Genomic DNA, 18,983 nt, shown 5'->3' with positions numbered 1-18,983 from the left:
AGGTCCCTGTGTACAAACAGTGGTGACAGTGATCCTGGTCACTTGACAATTCGCAGTTCATGTTAGGAGGCTTCCTTCTTGGAGGAGGGCTGTTGTGACAATGTAAAGGGTTTGTTGAATGTAAAAGGCAGCTTGCACTGTGCCAGACAGCAAATGCATGCATGTCTGCTGCTCTGTTATTGTTGTGAATTATCCCTGTGCCCATTTTACAGATAAGTAGACTGAGGTCCAACAGAAGCTAGTGGAGACAGGGCTTGGTTCTGTGTCTGGCTCCATATCTCCCTGCCCTCGTTGCCTTTTGCTCTAGGGACAGGAAGCTAGGACCTCAGACACTGCTCGTTACAACCCCTGGGCTGTGCGGCTCAGTAGATGAGGTAATTTCACCATGGTGATACCAGGGACAAGCAGGTCGTGTTCACAGGGCAGGCTGATGTGTAGCAGTAAGAAGCCAACGCAGAGCTTGCTGGAAGCCCGCTTTTGTGAGTATGTCAGACAGCTTGGTCCTCCCCGTGGGCCATGGTGCATTGTAAGCTGTGGGCAGCCTGCAGTGTAGGGATCTCACACAGGATGCCCTTGTCCACAGTGATGTGTGTACTTAGTTCCTCTCTGCGGAGCATTGCAAGGGTGTGAAGTCTCACGGGTGCAGGCGGCTTGACACAGTCTGATGGTGGCTGAGGGCAGGGCCCCCCTCTGCAGAAGCACTCTGCGTGGAGAGGTGTGTGTTATCCCTTGAAGATTGTCGCCTGCTGTTGCCAGGAGCCGCCGCCTCCCGGCCTCACAGGGGCAGGCGGCCTGCGTCTTTTGCAAACGCTTGAAAGATGAGCTTTAATTGGCTGCCAGGACGTCCCAGCCATCTGACGATGCCACCTGTGCGCGTGCCTTTCCTGTCAGCGGCTCCCAGCTCCCCTGTCAACTCGGGCTCTGTTTTACACAAGCAGCCAGTTTACAAGCCTGGGAAATGTTGGGTGATTACAGTAATTGGCAGAGGAGGAGACACAGCGCGGCTGACTCCTGGAATAAAGTGGCCTGGTTGTGAAGGAAAGGGGATGCCAACGAGGGCGAACAGCCACCTTTGAACAACCTTTCTCAGAGAGGATGCCCTGTCCCAGAGGGAGGCATAGATCCACTTGTCTCTGAATCAAACCCCAAGCCCCACAGTTTGCCCCCTTGCTGTGTGACCAACTGGGCGGGGCCTCCTTCAGTTCATCTACACTGCCTGTTAAGCCACGGAGCTGTGGGTTTTGAGGTTTTTTTTTTTCCCCCAAGGAGAGAGCGTTTCTTTCTTTCCTATTTTTTTTTTTTCTTTTTTCTTTCCACTAAGAGAAGTTTGGCAACCGCTGCTCAGGGGCTTTTGTGTTGCTCGTCACTGTGTGGCTTGAGGAACGCTGTGAGAGAGAGCATCCTTATTGGTACAGCTGGAATGAAGAGGGTGCAGCTCCCCAAGCCTTGCTTGTCCCCCCAGAAGGGGAGTGTTTCCCAAAGCGGGTTCCTTGGAACACCTGATGTGTTCAAAAGGCCAAAAAAAAAAAAAAAAAAAAACCAAAAAAACCCGCAGAACTGTGGCTTAAGTAGATTGGCAGAACATAGTACACCAAAGTACTTCAAAAAGGCCGCAGAGAATGTGGATGATGGAAACATTTTGCATGGATTTCAGTTGGTTTGGCACCAGTATAAACTTATCTTTTCATTCCATTTCCCAGTAAGCTTTTTGAAGTACCCTGGTACGTCAATGCTGGGAGATTCATGGTGTTTATAAGCATCATAAAAGCTCTGATAAGTCCTGTGGCCAACGACCTGGCTTAACTTTGTTGAAAACCACCTTCTCTGATCAAAGAACTCCTCCTGGCAGAATGCTGATAAGGCCACAGGGCTGTCCGATAAACCCTAAGCTGATCTTCCTGGTGGCTAGCCCCATCCCCCTGTGGGATTGGAAGGGGCCTCTCTTCACATCCCAGGAATTTCCCAGCCTGCATTTCAACCAAACTCCCTTCGCTAACCGGACATGCCCTGAGTCACAGGTGGGCCTGGTGGGGCAAGACGCCAGACACCTTGCCCTCACGGGGGGAGAACAGGCATGGTGTGTGCAAGGAGCTGGCTGCCTTCTGAAAGGGTGTGTTGAGTGTGTGTTGATGAGGTGGTCTGTAGGATGGGGGGCTGACATGAGCCGGGGCCTGGGGAGTGAGTCCTACATGTTGTGCTGCACATTCACATTGGGGGGAAAGGCTCTTAGGGTGGAGCATAGCCACAAGCCAGCCCTTGGGACTCCTGCTGGAGGCTGGTGGGGCAGGCTTGCAGCTCGCCTGTCTGTCGAGCTGGCTCAGTGGCATCCATAAGAGATGGTTTTCTTGTCTGGTGTTTATACTTCCAGGGTGGGATGCACTTCCTGAAGCAGAAGCATGCCCCCAGCCCCAAAGCACCCCAGGGGTTGAATTCTCAAGTACCAGAAGGTGCTCCCCACTGACCCAATTCAACTCAGAATTGGGGGCCTTCCCGCCCCTGTCATCTGCAGCACAACCCTTTTCAACTCCCTACTTTGTCTTCCTCCAGGAGCTCGTGGGCGAGGTTTTCAGAGAGACCCTCAGTGAGGAGGAAGAGGAGGACTTCCGGCTGGAAGGTACTTGGAATCCCTGGTTCCTTCCTATGACAGTGAGGGGGTTGGGAGTGTCTGTTGGTCCACCGTGTACCCTGTCTACTCTTGGGACGCTGCGGCTCTTGGGGAGCTGGGCTGGGATGAAGAGCCAGGGATTGTGGACTTTGTGACCTGGGACAGGTGTCAGTGAAGCAGCCCCTGGGGCTGTGGGAAGCATTCCCACACAACAGCAGGCTGAGACTAAACCCTGCATACTGTAGCTGTCCTCTTTCCCTGTGTCCCCATATGTGTCACTCACCTGGGGCGCACACACTCAGCCCCTCACCTCTAGCATCTAGAGCACACCTCTTCCTCCCTTCAAGGGAGGGGGCCATTTTTTTAATTATTGTTTATTTTTATTGGAAAGTCAGATATACAGAGAGGAGGGGAGACAGAGAGGAAGATCTTCCATCTACTGATTCACTCCCTTAGTTGCTGAAACAGCCGGAGCTGAACCGATCTGAAGGCAGGAGCCAGGAGCTTCTTCCAGGTCTCCCACGTGGGTGCAGGGTCCTAAGGCTTTGGGCCATCCTCAACTGCTCTCCTGGGTCACAGGCAGGGAGCTGGATGGGAAACAGGGCTGCCAGGATTAGAACTGGTGCCCATATGGGATTCCAGTGTGTGCAAGGTGAAGCTTTAGCCGCTAGGCTACTGTGCTGGGCCTGGAAGATTGCCATTTTGTAGCAAAATTTGAAGAGTAGAGAGACACTCTGCTTTTCCCCTTTGTGGCTCCCTGTGCTGGGTGCGAGAAGTGAATGGCGTCACGAAGCCAGAGCACACATGTGTGCTGGACAGGAGAGTGTTTTCGGTTCTCCCTCAGAGTTGGTGACAAGGTTCCTAGATGTAGAATCCTAGGAGAGCCATCGCAGCAGCTGGCTGGCAGGCTGGGGTGCAAGGGTCCCTGACGGTGGGAGAGACAGAGTTGGAAGGAGGGAGTCTGGACAGGATGCAGCCCTCAAGATGTCCTGTGTGATTTGAGCAGAGAGCAGACAGGACCAGGAGGATGTCAGAAGGTGCTGGGGCCAGAGCCAAAGGCCATGGCTGCAGCCGGCCTGGGAGCTGTCCTGTGTGTTAGATCACAGCTCCACGCCAGGCCCACAGACTCCACTGTCCCTTCAAGTCACCTCCAGGGTAACCTGAGGTGCTAAACAGCACTGTTTGTAAAGGGACTCTAGTTGTTTTGGAGGTGGCAGCAGCCTGGGGACCCAGCTAGCTGTCGAACTTGACTCAGGGGCATGGAACAGCCTGGACAGAAAGCTGTGTGCAGGTGTGTCCTTGGTGCCTGCGCACAGGGACTCAGCTGTCCAAGGTGTAGCTGTCATCCTTGGCTCCAGGGAGAGATCCTATGGCTTGGTACCCAGGGGTCTGCAGCATGCAGGCCTGGGGAACGAGGTGACCTACACACCCATGACATCTGCTTCAGCATCCAATCCATGTCGCTACTTCTTTGTCCGTTTGTATGGTAACTTTACTACCAGGTCCATTCTCTATCCACTCATCCTTGCTTCTGCTGCATCCATCATCCATTCACTGTTCACCCACCCATCCACCTGTCACTCACCCACATCTGTCCATCAACCACCCATCCTCCCACTCACCTGTGACCCACCCCTCCCACCTCCCATCCACCCACCCATCCATCCATCCACCCACCCACCATCCACCCACCCATCCATCCATCCACCCATCCATCCACCCACCCATCCATCTATCCACCCATCCACCCACCCATCCATCCACCCACCCACCCACCCATCCATCCACCCACCCATCCATCCACCCACCCACCCATCCATCCATCCACCCACCCATCCATCCACCCACCCATCCATCCATCCATTCATCCATCCATCCATCCACCCATCCACCCATCCATCCATCCATTCATCCATCCATCCATCCAGCTGCTGCTATACCTATCACCACCCATCCTTCCACCACTGTGAGTTTATTCACTTGCCTATTCTTCTGGTCCTGACCCATGTGCCAGCTAGCCTTATCACTCTAGTCCTGCCTCCCCCTCCATTTTCTACCCATCCATCAGCATGCACTCATTAGCAATGCCCATCGTTTATTGGGTCTCTGCTTAAAGCCAGAAAACCAGGGACATTTCTGTGCCTTGACGCTCAACCTAAAATCATGTGATTGGTTTCCACTGAGATGTTTTTGCCTGCAAACAAACAGGAAATGAGCCAAAGTCCCTGCTTCCTCCCAGCTCTGGCCATGACTTGCTGTGTGATCCTGGGCAGGTCTCTCTCTCTCTCTCTGGGTCCCCCTTGCCTCCTGGTAACATGAAGGATGGTGACACGGAGTCAAACTCGGTAGGCACTTGGGATGTGGGAGTGTATACCTTTTGTACAGAGGGTACACCTTGCCAGGGGTGGCACTTTTGAGTCTTGGTGGCAAGGGATAGGGGAGGCACAGGTGACTTGTGTGAAGGGCCCTGCTCCTGTCAAACAGAGCATGCAACAGTGACAGTGGTGTCACCTGGACTGAGCCCACAGCCCCCCAGTTGCTTATCAGGCATCTAACCAGTCACTGGGGGTGTCTAGTGAAAGTTGGGTACCACTAACCTGCCTCAGTTTCCCAATTAGAGGATGGGCTGGGTTCAATTGTTGGCCAAGCATCATGATTCCTTTCCTGCAGACCAAAACATGCATAGAAGTGGCACGTGTACATGTGACCACAGGCTCCTGAAGGGTGGACATGGTGTGACGGTGTCCCTGCAAGCAGAAGACACAGACTCATCCGCAGTCTTCCTGTGAATGCCTTGTGTGGACATGGGCTTGGATGGCCTGCGCTCCCTCTGGATGGAGAGGAGACTGCTTTGGAGAGGGTCGTCAGAAAAGGCTGTGCTATCTGCTGTACTTGCTTGTTTCACTCCTGTAAGAAAAGTGTGGTCATATATTTCTTTTTTGGAAAAAAAAATATGGAATGCTTCACAAATGTCCATGTCACCCTTGTGCGAGGGCTGTGCTAATCTTCTCTGTCATTCCAGTTTTAGTGTATGTGCTGCCAAAGCGAGCACATAGTCATATGTTTCTTGCAAGATTAGGAACCAGTGGAGTTTGGGGCTCATGTTGTGGTACACTGAGTTAGATCATTGTCTGAGTCTTCCAGCATCCCATATGCACTGGGCCAAATCCTGGCTGCTCTGCTTCCAATCCAGCTTCCTGCATACAGCCTGGGAAGGTAGCAGTAGATGGCCCAAGTACACATGCCACCCATGAGGTAGACCCAGGTGGAATTCATGACTCTGTTCCAGCCTGGCCCCAGCCCAGCTTTGGTGGTCATTTGGGGGGAGTGAATCCCTCTATCTCCCTGTCTCTCCATCTCTCACTTTGACTTTCTAGTAAATGAAATCTTTTAGAAAAAGAAGAAAGAAAACAAGATGTGAAAGTGAGAACAAATTTTAAGTCAGGTCGAGAGAGTGGGGATGCTGATTTGGGCCAGGTGGGTACCTGGACCTGTCCTCTGTCTGTAGTAGTTGTGGGTCTCTGACCAACCCCCAGGATGGGGACATAGCTGAGGCTGGCGGGCTGAATGTGACCTGGGGACCATCCACCTGCCCTGGCCCTTGGCCTGCGGGTGTCTGTCCCTCTGTGCTGCTGGCCAAGGAAAGACAAGCTGAGTCCTGAATCTCTCCTTTGTCTTCTTGTTGGCCAAGTTTGTTGCCTCTTGGCGGGCTGGAGAGCTCTTTAGGAGAGAGAAAAAAAAGGCCATGTGAAGCGTGAAGATAAAAAGAAGTCTTTTAGCCATCCCAGGAGAGGCTGGCTGAAGCTCCTGCGCTGTTATGTAAAGCCGGCCCTAATCCAGCGTCTTAACCGCCTTAACTGGCCAGCTGGGAGCGGGAGCGATGGGAGATTAAGGCTGGGCTCCATGCGGGCCGCTGCTGAGAGCTCCTTTTGAACCAAGGAGAGAACAAAGTAAACATCAAAAGTCCTGAGCCCCAGAGCCACTTGGGTGTGGCAGGGATGGGGGAAGGGGAAATGGACCCTCCCTCTGCTGACCCAGCCCAGGCTCAGGATGAGGAGGTGACCCCAGGGTCCAACAGGGCAGGAGGCCAAGGGGCAGCAAGCAGCCTGTGGCTTGTACCCTGGAGTAGAACCTGGTGCCAAGCTTGTTGGGCATCTCCACGTCACCCTCTGGGACCTCCCAACAATCACTGGATCCTGGGGCATCCCCCACGTCCGTCGCTGGCTACAGTTCCAGCATTGTCCCTGCTACAGGAGTGAAAGACCTCCTCAGGTCCGCCTGGTCTTCCTTCCCACTGGTCCTGCCCTGGCCCTCCTGTCTGTGTCTCAACCCCCAGCCTGGCCCCACCATCCTTCCACACCAGCATGCTCATTTCTGGTCTGTGGACTTTGTGGCTTTGACTACAGAAGCTGGCTCTGCAGATTCCTGTCTGACCTGCTGCTCTCACCTCCAGTGCCTCTTGGGGGGCCAGGCCCTCCTCGGCTCAAGGAGCAGGTGCCCATGGGAGCTGGTTCTGTCGTTTGTGTTGGAGCTGAGACCTACTGCAGATTCAGCGGTCTTGGACAGCGTGCAAACCCCTCAGCTGTGCACTGTAGTCAGGTGGTGGCTCCTGCATGTCCCTGCCAGCTTCCCAGGTGACACGTGTCACGGCCACTGACACAGCTGAGAAGCCTTTGGTCCCTTCATCTGTAGCTAGAAAGTTGAAGCTCAGAGAGGGATATGGGCCCATCCAGTGTCACACAGCAGACTGAGACACATATCTAGACCTCCCACTCCTGCTCTTCAAGTGCCTGCTGCTGCTGAGAGGCCCTTCTGGGTCCAGGCTTCACAGCCATGAGTGTGGTACTTGCCAGGGCATTCCCCGGATGGAGATAGGTGGTCAATACGTAAATAAGCCCAAGACTGGGCACACAAGTTTGTGAAGAGGGCAGAGAAGGCCCCTGTGAGAAGGGGATGCCTCGATCAAGGGGCAGAAGCCAGCCACAGGAGGATGTGGAGGAAGAGTAGCGAGTGAGGAGGAAGCCCAAGGCTAAAGGAGCCCATTGTCCGGGTGACAGGGGTGGCAGGAGATGGCAGGCATGAGAGTGGGACCAGCAGTGAGGATGAGGGTGGCCCGGTAGAGGAGCATCCAGTTGTGCCACCTGCTTCACCAGATAATGCCAGCTTCTATAGAGGACGGTCCCCGTCGAGGGAGGACAGAGGCCACAAGACTGGAGCAGTGTAGACGTGTGTGGGGACTAGAGAGGAGTGCAGGGAGCAGGTGGGGTCATGGGCACCTGGGAGTCAGGGGAGGAGCTGCCAAGTTACCTCCCAAGTAGAGAGTGTGACAGGTGGCCATCCACCCTCCTCTGGTTCTGGATGTGCTGGGTTGTGATGCCCATTGCACATCCACATGGAGATGCTGTGTGGGCATCAGGCTGCCTGACAAGTTGATCCCGGAGTTTGGGGTTGGCAGGGTTAGGACATGGGCACTTCCTCCATGAGCGTCGCCAGCACAAAGAGGGGAACGTGACTCCAGGGTGATCCACCAGGCTGTCCAGGGTGATCCACCAGGCTGTCCAGGGTGATCCGCCAGGCTGTCCAGGGTGATCCATCAGGCTGTCTGGGTTGCTTCCCTGGAGATCCCAAACTTGAACATGTACTGGGAAGCAGCAGGGATCCCTGATAGAGCTTGTCGGGAGACTCAGCAGCCAGCCTGCTACACCACCATGAGCTGAGTTTCCACCAGGACACAGGGAACAAGTGGAGTTTGTTACCTCTGCGGTTTTTCTCCCATCTGCTCTTCATAAGAGCCAGCCGGAGCAGTGGAAACTCTGTGTCCGATCCCAAGGAGCTTTTACTAGCTTCAAGTAGCTCGGGGCTAGACCCTAAAAGCCAAGTTGCATCACCCACGTTCAGCGGGGTGGGGGCAGGGAGCGGAAGGGCCCTGAGGTTTCCCTCCCACCCTCCCCTTTCCCAGTCTGCCCCAATCCCTCCAGAAACAGATGTTTCATCTCAGGCTCAAAGCAAAGTGGTCAAGCATCCTTACGGTGTGATGAGGAGAAAAGGGACCAGGGTGCTTTTCCTTCAGAAAGCTCATTTTTTTCTTCCCCAGCCACAGCTGATCCTACAGCAAGGCCCTGACACAGCTGGTCCTGAACCACCGGGGGAAGCAGGGCTAGGAGCAGGGCTCCCAGGGGCAGAAGCTGGAAGCCCCCTGGGAGAGCCCTGCCTTGCTTGGGTCACCCACCGGCTGTTATGGGGGCGGTGGAAGCCGCCAGTTTTCCTGAAAAGCAAGAACTCAAAGCCACGGATTTGGCAAGTCGGGCTTCTGTGGGTTCTTTGACAAACTCAACCCAAGCATGTTTAAGTTTTGGGTGTGTGAAATTGAGACATGCCAGGGTGGAGCGTGTGCCCTTAGAGGTATGGCTGCATCCAGGCACTCTAACCATGTCATCAGCTCACATGCACACCAGCTAGTCACTCTCCCCACGCCCCACCTACTGCTGCCCACCCCAGCCCAGTCCATCATCTTGTTCTGCCCTCCTGCTGGCGCCTCCCCCAACCCGCCCTGAGGTCGCCTCTCCCAGCTCAAGGCTTTGCAAGGTAGAGGGTCCCTCCTGAGTTGCTCTGTTTCCAGCACAAGCAGAGTTCTTGTTTTACTGCCTCGCACAAATCTAGGTTTTGTGGGATCTGAAGCTTACACCATTTTGAGGGGCCCTTCTTGGGGAAAAAAAAAGCCTATTCTTTTATGACCATGAGTGGTAGCTGTAGAGACTCTTGGCCGTTAAACACAGAGCTCACCAGCCCTAACGCCCTCTAGCTCATTCCCCCCAAGCGCCTCTGGGGAAGCCTGCAGAGTCTGAACAGACAACCATCTTACCCAGCTGTGGCTAAAATGCTGAACCGTAAAAACAGAATAAAAACACAAGCTGAAAAGGCCCGTTCCTCTGCCCCACAGCCCCCTCTCCCTAGATTCTGGCCCAGGCCTAGTCGCAGAGACCGTGGGACCCGTGAGAGGGCTGGGGGTGTGCCCTGGAGATGTTGGGGCATCCGTGAACTGTCACAGGATGAGGCTTTGGGAGAGCACAGGGAGAAGGGTGCGTTTTGGGGCATACCAGGTACTTCCTTCCTTTTTAAAAACTATTTATTTGAAAGAGCTACAGAGACACGGGAGAGACAGAGAGACTGGCTTGCTCTCAGATGGTCCCATTGACTGGGGCTTCATCTCAGTCTCCCGCATGGGTGCAGGGCCCCAGGGACTTGGACCATCTGCTGCTGCTCCCCCAAGCGCATTAGCAGGGAAGTAGGTCAGAAGTGGAGCAGGCAGGACTTGAACCATCTCCCACATGGGATGCTGGCCTACAGCTGTTAGGACAGGTGTGACAGGGCAGAGTGGCCGTTGTAAGTGTGCACCCCCGGGTTCAAACCCTGGTTCTGCTGCCTGCTCACCCTTGTTCCATTTTGTTGCTTGTGCTGTAGCTATCCTGTATGTGGAAAGGACGCCCGCAGTGTCTTCTGGCATGGCAGTTGGAGGGCCCAGGCAGCTAAAGGAGGGTGATGTTGATACAGGTGACATGCCAGCTCCCGTGGGTATCATGGCGAGCTTCCTGGAGGAGGAAGGGCTGCCTGCAGGATGAGCAGAGTCGGAGCAAAGAGACAAAGTCCCCTGGGTGGAATCGATCCAGGGGAAAGCAATTCCCAAGATGGGGCTGAGGCCCTTGGACTTGACCTTGGGAAGGAAGGGCCCCTGGCAGGAGAGGACCCGCATGGCTTCGTTTCCTACAGGTCCTGTGTGGGGTTATCATGGGGACTTGGCAAGTGCCTGCATGTCCCTGGGACCGCCTGTCGGGTGAGGGCATTGACAAACAAAACCATACGTTTCTAGGACGTTGGCTCTCCGTGAGGGCCCAAGGCAGATGATGTGAGAAACCATTTGGCTGGAATGTGCACTCAATACCTTTCTCCTTGCTGGCAGGCAGCAGGTTCCCCCGCCTAATTATATTTGGCAGAGGCTAATATTAAAACTCATCTGCACTCCCTGTAACAGCTGCTGGCCAAGGGTCGGGGCCTCAGAAGCGTTCTGAAACTGAAACACTTGCCACAGAGAACGTGGCGGGTCAGTTGAGAGGGACCGTGTGGCCGTGTTGCGGAGCTCCGGCTTGCGTTTAATCTCATGTCCTATCAGCGGAGAAGGACTTGCAGGTAGTGGGGTTGGCTGAGGCGTCCGTGAGGCACTTGAAGTGAGAGTCATTTTTGGTCTTTGGTGGGGCTGATTCAACCCTAGCCTCATTCTGGGTCTGTCTCTTTTCTGTAAGTTTACTATCCATCAGACTTTTCTGCCTCATGTTCAAGTGAGTTGGCCCTGGCTGCTGTCACCCAGGGTTTGGATTTTAGCCTGAAGTTGACTCCTTCCTTCCCCGAGCCAGCCAGGGTTTCTGGTGTGTTTGCTCCACGGAAGGCTTTCCTTAGGTCCCACCTATAGGATCCGGTGGGTGGCAGAATGCCGATCCTCTGCACATGCGTTGGGGGGTGGGGGTGGGCCACGCCAGACAAGTGCCACCCAGGAACACTTAGCCAGCAGGGCCCAAGCTTGCAGGTACCTCGTGTGCAGGCTGCTTTGAAGTAATCAGGAGGTCCCAGCTAGGACCCTGCCGGCACCACACGCATTTGTACAAATTAGAGGAAGACACATTCTCCGTCTGTTCAGGGAGATGTCTTGAGCGGTAGCCACCCATGGTGAGTGGCGCCCCCTGGGGTTGGACTGTGCACCAGCGGCTTCTCTGAGCCCGGGGCCTTGTGACCCCAAGTGACCCCATGTCGAGGGGGTGCCCTGTTGCTTGGCAGGGTGGAGCTGCCCAGGGATGGGCCTGGAGTGTGTCTCAGCCGCTCCTGCTGCTGCTGTTTGGGTGACGCCAGCTGTCAGCAGCCCTGCCCTGTGAGCCACGCCAGCCTGCACCCTTGGTCCCTGCTGTGTGCCAGAGTCCACAGTCACAGTCCTGAGAAAGTGACAATGGCTGTCTCAGTATGCAGCCCCAAGACAGCCTGGAAGCCTCTCCTTTGGGCCCGCGTGGTCGTGGCGGGGGAAGGGGCGGGAGCTGGGAGTACAGACACTCTTATAAAGTTGCCACCATGCAGATATCTCCTCACCTCTCTCTCCCTCTTCCTTCTTCCTCCTTCATTCCCCCTTTTTTAAACTGGAGGAGGGGAAAGAGAAGAGACTGGCTTTGATCTCAGCAGAGGAAAAAAGTCTGTTCTGTTCAGGCTTTTGGCTAACACAACAAACAGTGTTTAAAATTTAACTTTGCTTAATTAATTAGTAATTCTGTTTAATGCTGTCTGATCTCCCTCCAAAAGGTATTTTGAAGCTTGAGAAGGGAACATCAAAGAGAGCCGGGTGAAGATGGTCAAGTAATGCATTTAATCTGGCAGTTGCTGGGGGTGGAGATCTGCCAGGTTGGGAGCGTGTGCAGGAGAGAACCAGCATTTGTAAGCACAGTGAGCCGACCACTCAGGGCTGCTGCGTGTGCAGGTGCAGGACGGGGCGCAGCATCCAAGGACGATGAGACGGGTTTGACTGAGAAGCAGAGATGCCTTTTTTTGGTCTTCTGTGGTTGCTGTGTTGGTATGGTTGGGCAGGTTGTGTACCGCACCAGAGTTTCCAAGCAAGCCTAGTCTGGTGGGAGTGGAGGAGTGCATTTACCCAGAGCAGCAAACTGCAAGCTTCTTTCTCTCTCTTGGAAAATATTTATTTATTTTTATTGTGTTTTATTTATTTTTATTAAAAAATTGTTAAAAATGTAGATACAGAGAAAAAGATCTTTCATTTGCTGGTTCACTCCCCAAGTGGCTGCAATGGCTGTGGCTGAGCCGGTCTGAAGCCAGGAGCCAGGGACTTCTTCCCGGTCTCCCATGTGGGTGCAGGGTCCCGAGGCTTTGGGCCGTCCTTGACTGCTTCCCCAGGCCACAAGCAGGGAGCTGGATGGGAAGTGGAGCTGCCGGGACATGAGCCGGTGTCCATATTGGATCCTGGGTGTGCAAGGTGAAGGTTTGGCCACTGAGCCATTCTGCTGGGCCCCACAAGCTTTGCTGTAAAAGGCCAGATAATGTACATTGTAGAATGTGTGTGAACTGTGTCCTGATAAAACTTTATTTAGAAAAACAGACAGTGGACAGAATTTGGCTCATAGGATGAAGTTTGCAGCCTCCCGCTATGGGTCACCCAGGGGTGCGCCCTCAAACCAGTGAAGAGTTTTCACTTTGCTCCTTCCTCTGCCTCCTGCCTCCCTGTGTTCCAACTTTTCCTTTGCTTCACTGATTTCTTGTCAATTAAGAGTGTCTCCTGAAAAGCTAATCTCCATGGGAGACTCCCTGAGCTCAGCAGGGATAAGGCACAGAGGATGGAGTCGGGACCTGCCAGGTCAGCTGCCACCAAGGCCTTTGCTTTGTTGCCAGCTGCTATGACCCAGGAAGCCCCCCCAGGAGCATGTTGCCCCTCCCCTTCCCACACCTGCTGCCCATGGACAGGGAAGGGTGGTTTGGGCTACACAGGAGTGGCCCGAGGCTGTGGCATCTGCCCTGGTTGGCTTACAGAGGCTTTGTCCGTGAATATGGATGTGGATCTGCTAAGTCCCAGCCACAACCTCTGCCACTTCCACTGGCCCTCGGAAGGGGAACAGCAGGTACATGACAGGCCCTCTGACATGGCTGCTATGGGTGCTAATGGTCCCCAAGGCAACAGGGAGGGATGGACCACAACCCTCCTACCTAAGTGTGCCCAGTCCCGTGCTGCCGGAAGACCCTGGCATGTTCTGACCATGACTGCCCTGTGGGGGTTAGCAGGCTTTGCTGAGCCAGCATAGAGTCAAGGACCTGCAGCTAGAGGACAGTCCAGGCCTCAGTGGTCTTTGGGGGAGACAGAGATGGGGTCAAGGGGAATGTTTTCTATCCCTAGCCCCCTCAGGCAAGAAGAATGGAAGGAGGCAAGAGAGGACCCGAGGGAAGTCAGGCTGTCCAGGACATGCGTGGCAGGGCAAAGAGAAAGACAAATGGACAGAAGTTCTCTTTCTTTGGGTTTTATGAAGTGGAACATGAAAGGCAACAGCAAACCTGAAGGTGCTCTTCTGATAACTTTCCTTTGAACTTGAAGTTTGTTGCCGATCAGCCTGGCCGCTTGCATCTCCGGCCAGGACCTCTGCAGAGGGAGGCAGCGGCTTTGAAGAAGGAACTGAGGCTTTGTGTTGTTTTGTTCACCCCGGCGGCGGTGAAGACAAGGTGATGGTGATGGCAGCTGGGAGACCTCTGGTCTCTGCAGTGGGGTGATTTTAGGGCATGGAGCATCCTTTGGATCTGGGGTGCCACTTAGGACCATGGTTCACTGACATCCTTTTGCAAAACTAGCATTTCCTGAGCTCTTGCTGTGTGCTAGCCACGGTGTAAAGCCCATGTGTGCCAAGGGCAGAGGTGGGGGTTGGACACTGTTTTCCCATCCTACAGATGAGGAGATGAGGGTCCAAAGTCAGAATTTGAGCCCAGAGGTGACTCTGAGTATGCCCTGTCCCTGTGACACTCAAGGCCAGCTCTGCTGCACCTGCTAGAGATGCTGTAAACTGCTGAAACCGGAGGCTTTCCTCAATGCTTGGAACAGAGATAGCCCTGGCTCACCCTCTCGGGGTGACAGGAGTGCCTAGCACCTGCTGGCTGGATAGACATGGCCATACATGGTGACCTCTGGTCCTGTGATGGTGGCAGCTCTGGCACCACAGGGCCCTGGGTGACTTGGGGTAGAAGAATCCTGGCAGCACAGGCTGACTGCTTGGCGACCTCCGTGTCTACAGCTAATGCCTATCTGGCTCCCTTGGGAGTTGTGCAGTAGGACACTCCCGTCATTTAGATGTCTGTGTTAGAGAGACATTGGGGGCAGTCGGCTGGACCCTGTCCAGCAACCAGCCCTGTGGAGAGGCTGCCAAACCCCTCCCCCCGCCCACCACTTTGGCCTCATGAAACTTCCCAGGAGAGGAACTGGGGTCAGTGCCTGAGACAGGCTCTCCAGTTGGAGCCACTGGCGCCCTGAGGAGCTATCAATCACCTTGCTGCGCGGGCCATGAGAACCAGCAGCTTCCTGTGAACTCAGAGGGAAGAGACGGAAAGAGCCCCAGCCCAGTGGGTAGGACAGCCTTGGATGGAGCTGCTGTCCTGGCCTTCCTTGGTCTGCACCAGGAACCTGGCCACCTGCTAGCATCTCCCCTTCTGGCCTTGCTCCCATCCTAGCAAGGTAGGGATCCTAAAGCCTCCACTTGGAGGCTTAGCCTCACCCCAGTTGCCCCGGGGTGAGCAGGTCAGGGTCATTGTTGCCCTGAACCTGCCACCCCCAGCTGGCACCTGCGTGCTGCATGAGTGCTGCACTGGCTTCGAGTCCTTCATGTTCACGACTCATTTGAAATGAGAATCTTGTGGGTGGACAGTTGTTGGAGTGCTCCTGGACTTGATTCTCACTGCTCAGGTTTCAAATCCCAGCTCTATCACTCACTGGCAGAGCCCTGTGCCCCTCCACCCCTTGGTTTTCCCATCTAGGAAGTGGAGCTGCTGAGAATAGCTGCCTTGCACGGTTGCACGTGAGCAGCAGGTAGGACCTGGTGCCAGGAAGTCGTGCTTCCTCAGCTTGAGGCACAGTGGCACCAAGAGATGAGGGGCATCCTAGGAGGGACTTTGGGTGACAGCTGGGCCCAGAGCTCTGATCTGCATGCAGGAGCCAAGCTGAGCATCAGTCTGCCAAACCTTCCCCTGGTCCTGGTGTACAGAGCCGGCTGGCTAAATGTAACAGGGCTCGGGGTGCCTTCCTGCTTTCCTGGTCTGGCCCTCATTTCTCCAGATTCCTGAATTTCCAGGGATGGCCATCTGGGTGTCACAGCTCCCTCTGTGGCTTCCTTGGCAGCCTCAGAGTGACCTAGGATTCCCTGAAGAAGGAGCCAGATCCAGCTTGTTCACTTGTGAAATGGGACAGCAAAAATCAGCATGCCCAGGGTGATAAAGGGAATCTAATGATTCAAGAGCTGTAAATATGTTCTAGAAAAGTGCGTCCCTGGGCGCACCTGAGTCCTGTCAGTCAGTCAGGAAAGGTCCAAAAGGGTCATGTGGGATACCTGCTGGGTTGGATGGAGCCTTGTCAGCTGGGTCGGTCCAGGTCAAGGTCCTTGTGTGGGACTCTGAGCTCCCTTCCCCGACACTTGTTGGCGGTGTTCATGGTGAAATGGTGCCATTGGGACACGGGATTGCGTGTTGTTTCCTGCTACACTTGCCAGGACACGCAAAGGCATTTGATCTTTGGAGGAGGGAGAGTTCCTAGATGACCTTGCTGCCTGAAGTTGCAGAGAAAGAGAGAGAGAGAGACAGAGAGTGTGTGTGTATACCTCCGTGTATGCACTTCACCACCTGGGCCGGACTCTCTCTCTCCTCCTGACCCCCCTTGCCAAGCAGCGTGCCACATGCTGGACAGGAGCATCTTGGGGGAGGTCCACGTGTTGGCCATGAGGCTATAGAGAACAGCCGTGGGCCCCAATCTCTGAAAGCTCCCCAAGCTGTCATCTGCCTCCCCTTGGGTGGGGGCAGAGAGCCCAACTGGCACCTGTGCAGGACTTGAACACATGTGTATTGTACACTCAAAGATGGGGCAGAGGGTGGCAGAGAGTGGGGGACCCCTGTGGTCGGTAAAAATGTACCCTGCCGCAGGCACCCCCAGGGGCCAAAGAGTAGCTTTACACAGATAAGACAGAGGCGCCCCCACTCTCTAGTAAGATCTCCTCCATGCCCAGGGGCAAAGCCAAAGCAGCCCCCTCGCCCCCCGCCAGCCTCCAACTGGATCCCCTGCCTCCCGCTCTCTCCCTTGCTCCCCACAGTGGCCTTGCCCCCCGAGAAGACCGAGGCACTGGGCAGTGGAGATGAGAAGAGGATGGAGAAAGCCAGTGAACCTTGTCCGGGCTCCAAGAAGCAGCTCAAGTTTGAGGTGAGCTCCCCTTCTTGGGGTGGGATACAGAAGTGGGGGGGCAGGCTGGAACTTTTCTTTCCCTGCTTCTTCTCCTGTGTGAACAGCCCCCAGCACTCAGTGCTACCTGCTGTTCCCAGCCTGGCCTTGGGCCCCTGCGTGTGGGACAGCACCCCAAGGATCCTGCTGGGCTGGGACCCCACAACTGCAGGGGAGGCAGACAGCAGAGTGGACTCTGGACTCAGCCCATGCTGCTGCTGCTGCTACTGTCGTCTCCTATGGGGCCTCAATGTCCACCAGGAAACCTCCCCTTCCGGCCCCTGAGAATCACAGGTCGAGTTGACACCCACCTGCTCAGAGGAAGGAGGCCCTAGGCACATCCCTGAGCCTCAGTTTCCCCACGTGGTCAGCACAAGAGCTGCACCCTCTGAGAGCCCACTGACTGTCCTGCCCCGGCTCCACCCACCCTAGCCCATCTAACTTCAACTGTGTAGCAGCTGCTGGGAGCAAGGGCCCAGCCTGCCCCGACAGAAGTCACCATATCACTTCCTCCCCTCCTTCCTCTGCTTTCTGTCCCACGTCCTCTCTGGAGTCCGTGGACCCGGGGCTCCCATCCCTGTCCTGTGTCCCTTGATGTCTCAGCCACCTGCTTCCTCACCTTGCCTGTGAAATGGGGTAGTAACGACCTCCTAAGGACAAGAGGGCACTCTTTGCCTTCTGTCTCACTGATGTGGTCAAGAGGCTGTGATGCTGCCCTCACCCAGCAACTGCACTGCGAGTGGGGACCTGGCAGCACAGGGGGTGGAGGGAGGCACTAAATCAGGCCGTCAGGATGTGGAATGGTCAACACCCTGACGGCTTAAACTGTGCAGCGCCCTTCGCAAGACTTGAGAGAGGGCAAGGAGGTGGGCTTGGGGTGCAGGAGTAGGAGTTGCAAAAGCTGGTACATAAGAAAAGGCATTTCAGGAAGAGGGAGCAGCAGGCACAAAGGCTGGGGAGCTGGACTGGACTGGCGAGTGATGGGCGGGAGCATGAACAGCGTTGTGGTAAAGGGGAGGGGACTCAGGAAAGAGGCCACACCCATCCCGGGGCCCTGCATATTGGAGCTGAGGCCCGGAAGTACCTGCTGGAGAAGCTAAAGGTGGCAGCTGTTTTCTGGAGTCCAATGCCTGGGGTGCAGCTGGGTCTTAGGGGGTACGTGGCACCCCAAGATGCCTGGGTAGTGTGTCTGCCTCTGTGAAGTGCAGGTCAGTCAAGCCATGGTCCCTTGGGAATTGAGCCCTGGTTCCAGAAGAGGGTGCACCAAGAAGTCCTTGTATGGGGCTGTGGGGACCCAGCAGAGCCACACGTGACAGGGGTGACTTCAAACCCAAGCTGCCTTAGAAGCAGACAGATGCTCTGTGGGGTGTGCGTGCACATGCGCAGGTGTGCAGAGGTGTATGGCTGCAGGCACATGTGCACAGCGTGTGTGTCAGGCCACATGAAGCACTGCCTCGGAGAGCAGAACAGGCACTTGGCAGGTATCAGGCGGACACATCACCACTGAGGGAAGGCTGACTTTGAACTCAGCGTGGGCCGCCTGACAAGTGCTAGAAGGAAGTGACTGGAGCCGCAGAAGCTGGGGGCAGGCCTGCTGTGCTCCGCACACACACTCCACCAACTCCTGCAGGCTGAGTCCACCTGGCCTCTCTGGGGCGCTAGCCTGTCCTCATGCCTGCGAGCCAGGGTCCCACATCTCCATAGCAGAAGAGGTGGGATGAGACACAGGCCACAACAGAATGGCTTGCGAATATCCATTCTTGCAGCTCTCAAACACATTGTGAAACCTTTTCCCACAGATGACCATCGTTTCTAGAACCTTCTATCCTTAGACCCTCCACTAAACCCTGTAGCAACCCCCCAGGGAGGGAGCCTTGCTCCTTCCCCACTCAGATGCCTAGGTCACTGGTGAATAGTGGAGTTGAGGTTGGTATTGGATTATTCATTATAGCAGAAGCTAGCAGCTACTGGCAGGAGCTAGGTACACAAGTCCCCGGTATTTTATGCTTGAACTGCACTGCTGACCTCACTTCAGCCCCATTCCCCAGGCCCCTGCTCCTAGATGAGGGTGTGCAAGCAGTGGGTGAGTTTGGGAGACGATGCCAGGGAGATGGAGAGAGGCCGGGGCAGGTGAGGGAGAGTGCATGAGCCACTGGCCAGGCAACCAGGCTTGATCCCGCAGAGGTCCTCCAAAGCCAGCTGTGCAGAAGGTGCACAGAAATGCCCCCTGGTGGTCTTTGCTGGGGCTGTTACCCTGTTGTCAAGGTGGCCTGGGCCTGGCTCTGCAGGGCTGCGCTGGAACAGAGAAGAGGGTGGCTGAGATGGGAGAGTGGGATGCAGCTGCTGCCGGCCACGGGGCGACTCCAAGCTGGGCTCAGG

General features: G+C 55.3%; 1 protein-coding gene and 1 non-coding gene across 2 annotated transcripts in view; one reads left to right on the top strand and one right to left on the bottom strand.

Moving 5' to 3' along the window:
* Positions 1–18,983, top strand: part of NKD1 (NKD inhibitor of WNT signaling pathway 1) — a 76,302-nt gene that overhangs the window by 49,093 nt on the left and 8,226 nt on the right. The window contains exons 4-5 of the mRNA XM_004583838.2: positions 2,548–2,614; positions 16,480–16,586. Of these exons, the coding sequence (XP_004583895.2) occupies positions 2,548–2,614; positions 16,480–16,586 (174 nt within the window). The remainder of the gene's footprint in view (positions 1–2,547; positions 2,615–16,479; positions 16,587–18,983) is intronic.
* Positions 5,553–5,657, bottom strand: LOC118757743 (U6 spliceosomal RNA). The gene has a single exon (XR_004995350.1). It is a non-coding gene; the product is annotated as a U6 spliceosomal RNA (small nuclear RNA).

The sequence above is a fragment of the Ochotona princeps genome, chromosome 16 (genome assembly GCF_030435755.1).
Source record: "Ochotona princeps isolate mOchPri1 chromosome 16, mOchPri1.hap1, whole genome shotgun sequence".
Lineage (NCBI taxonomy): Eukaryota > Metazoa > Chordata > Mammalia > Lagomorpha > Ochotonidae > Ochotona > Ochotona princeps.
This window is presented reverse-complemented; position numbering and strand designations above follow the sequence as displayed.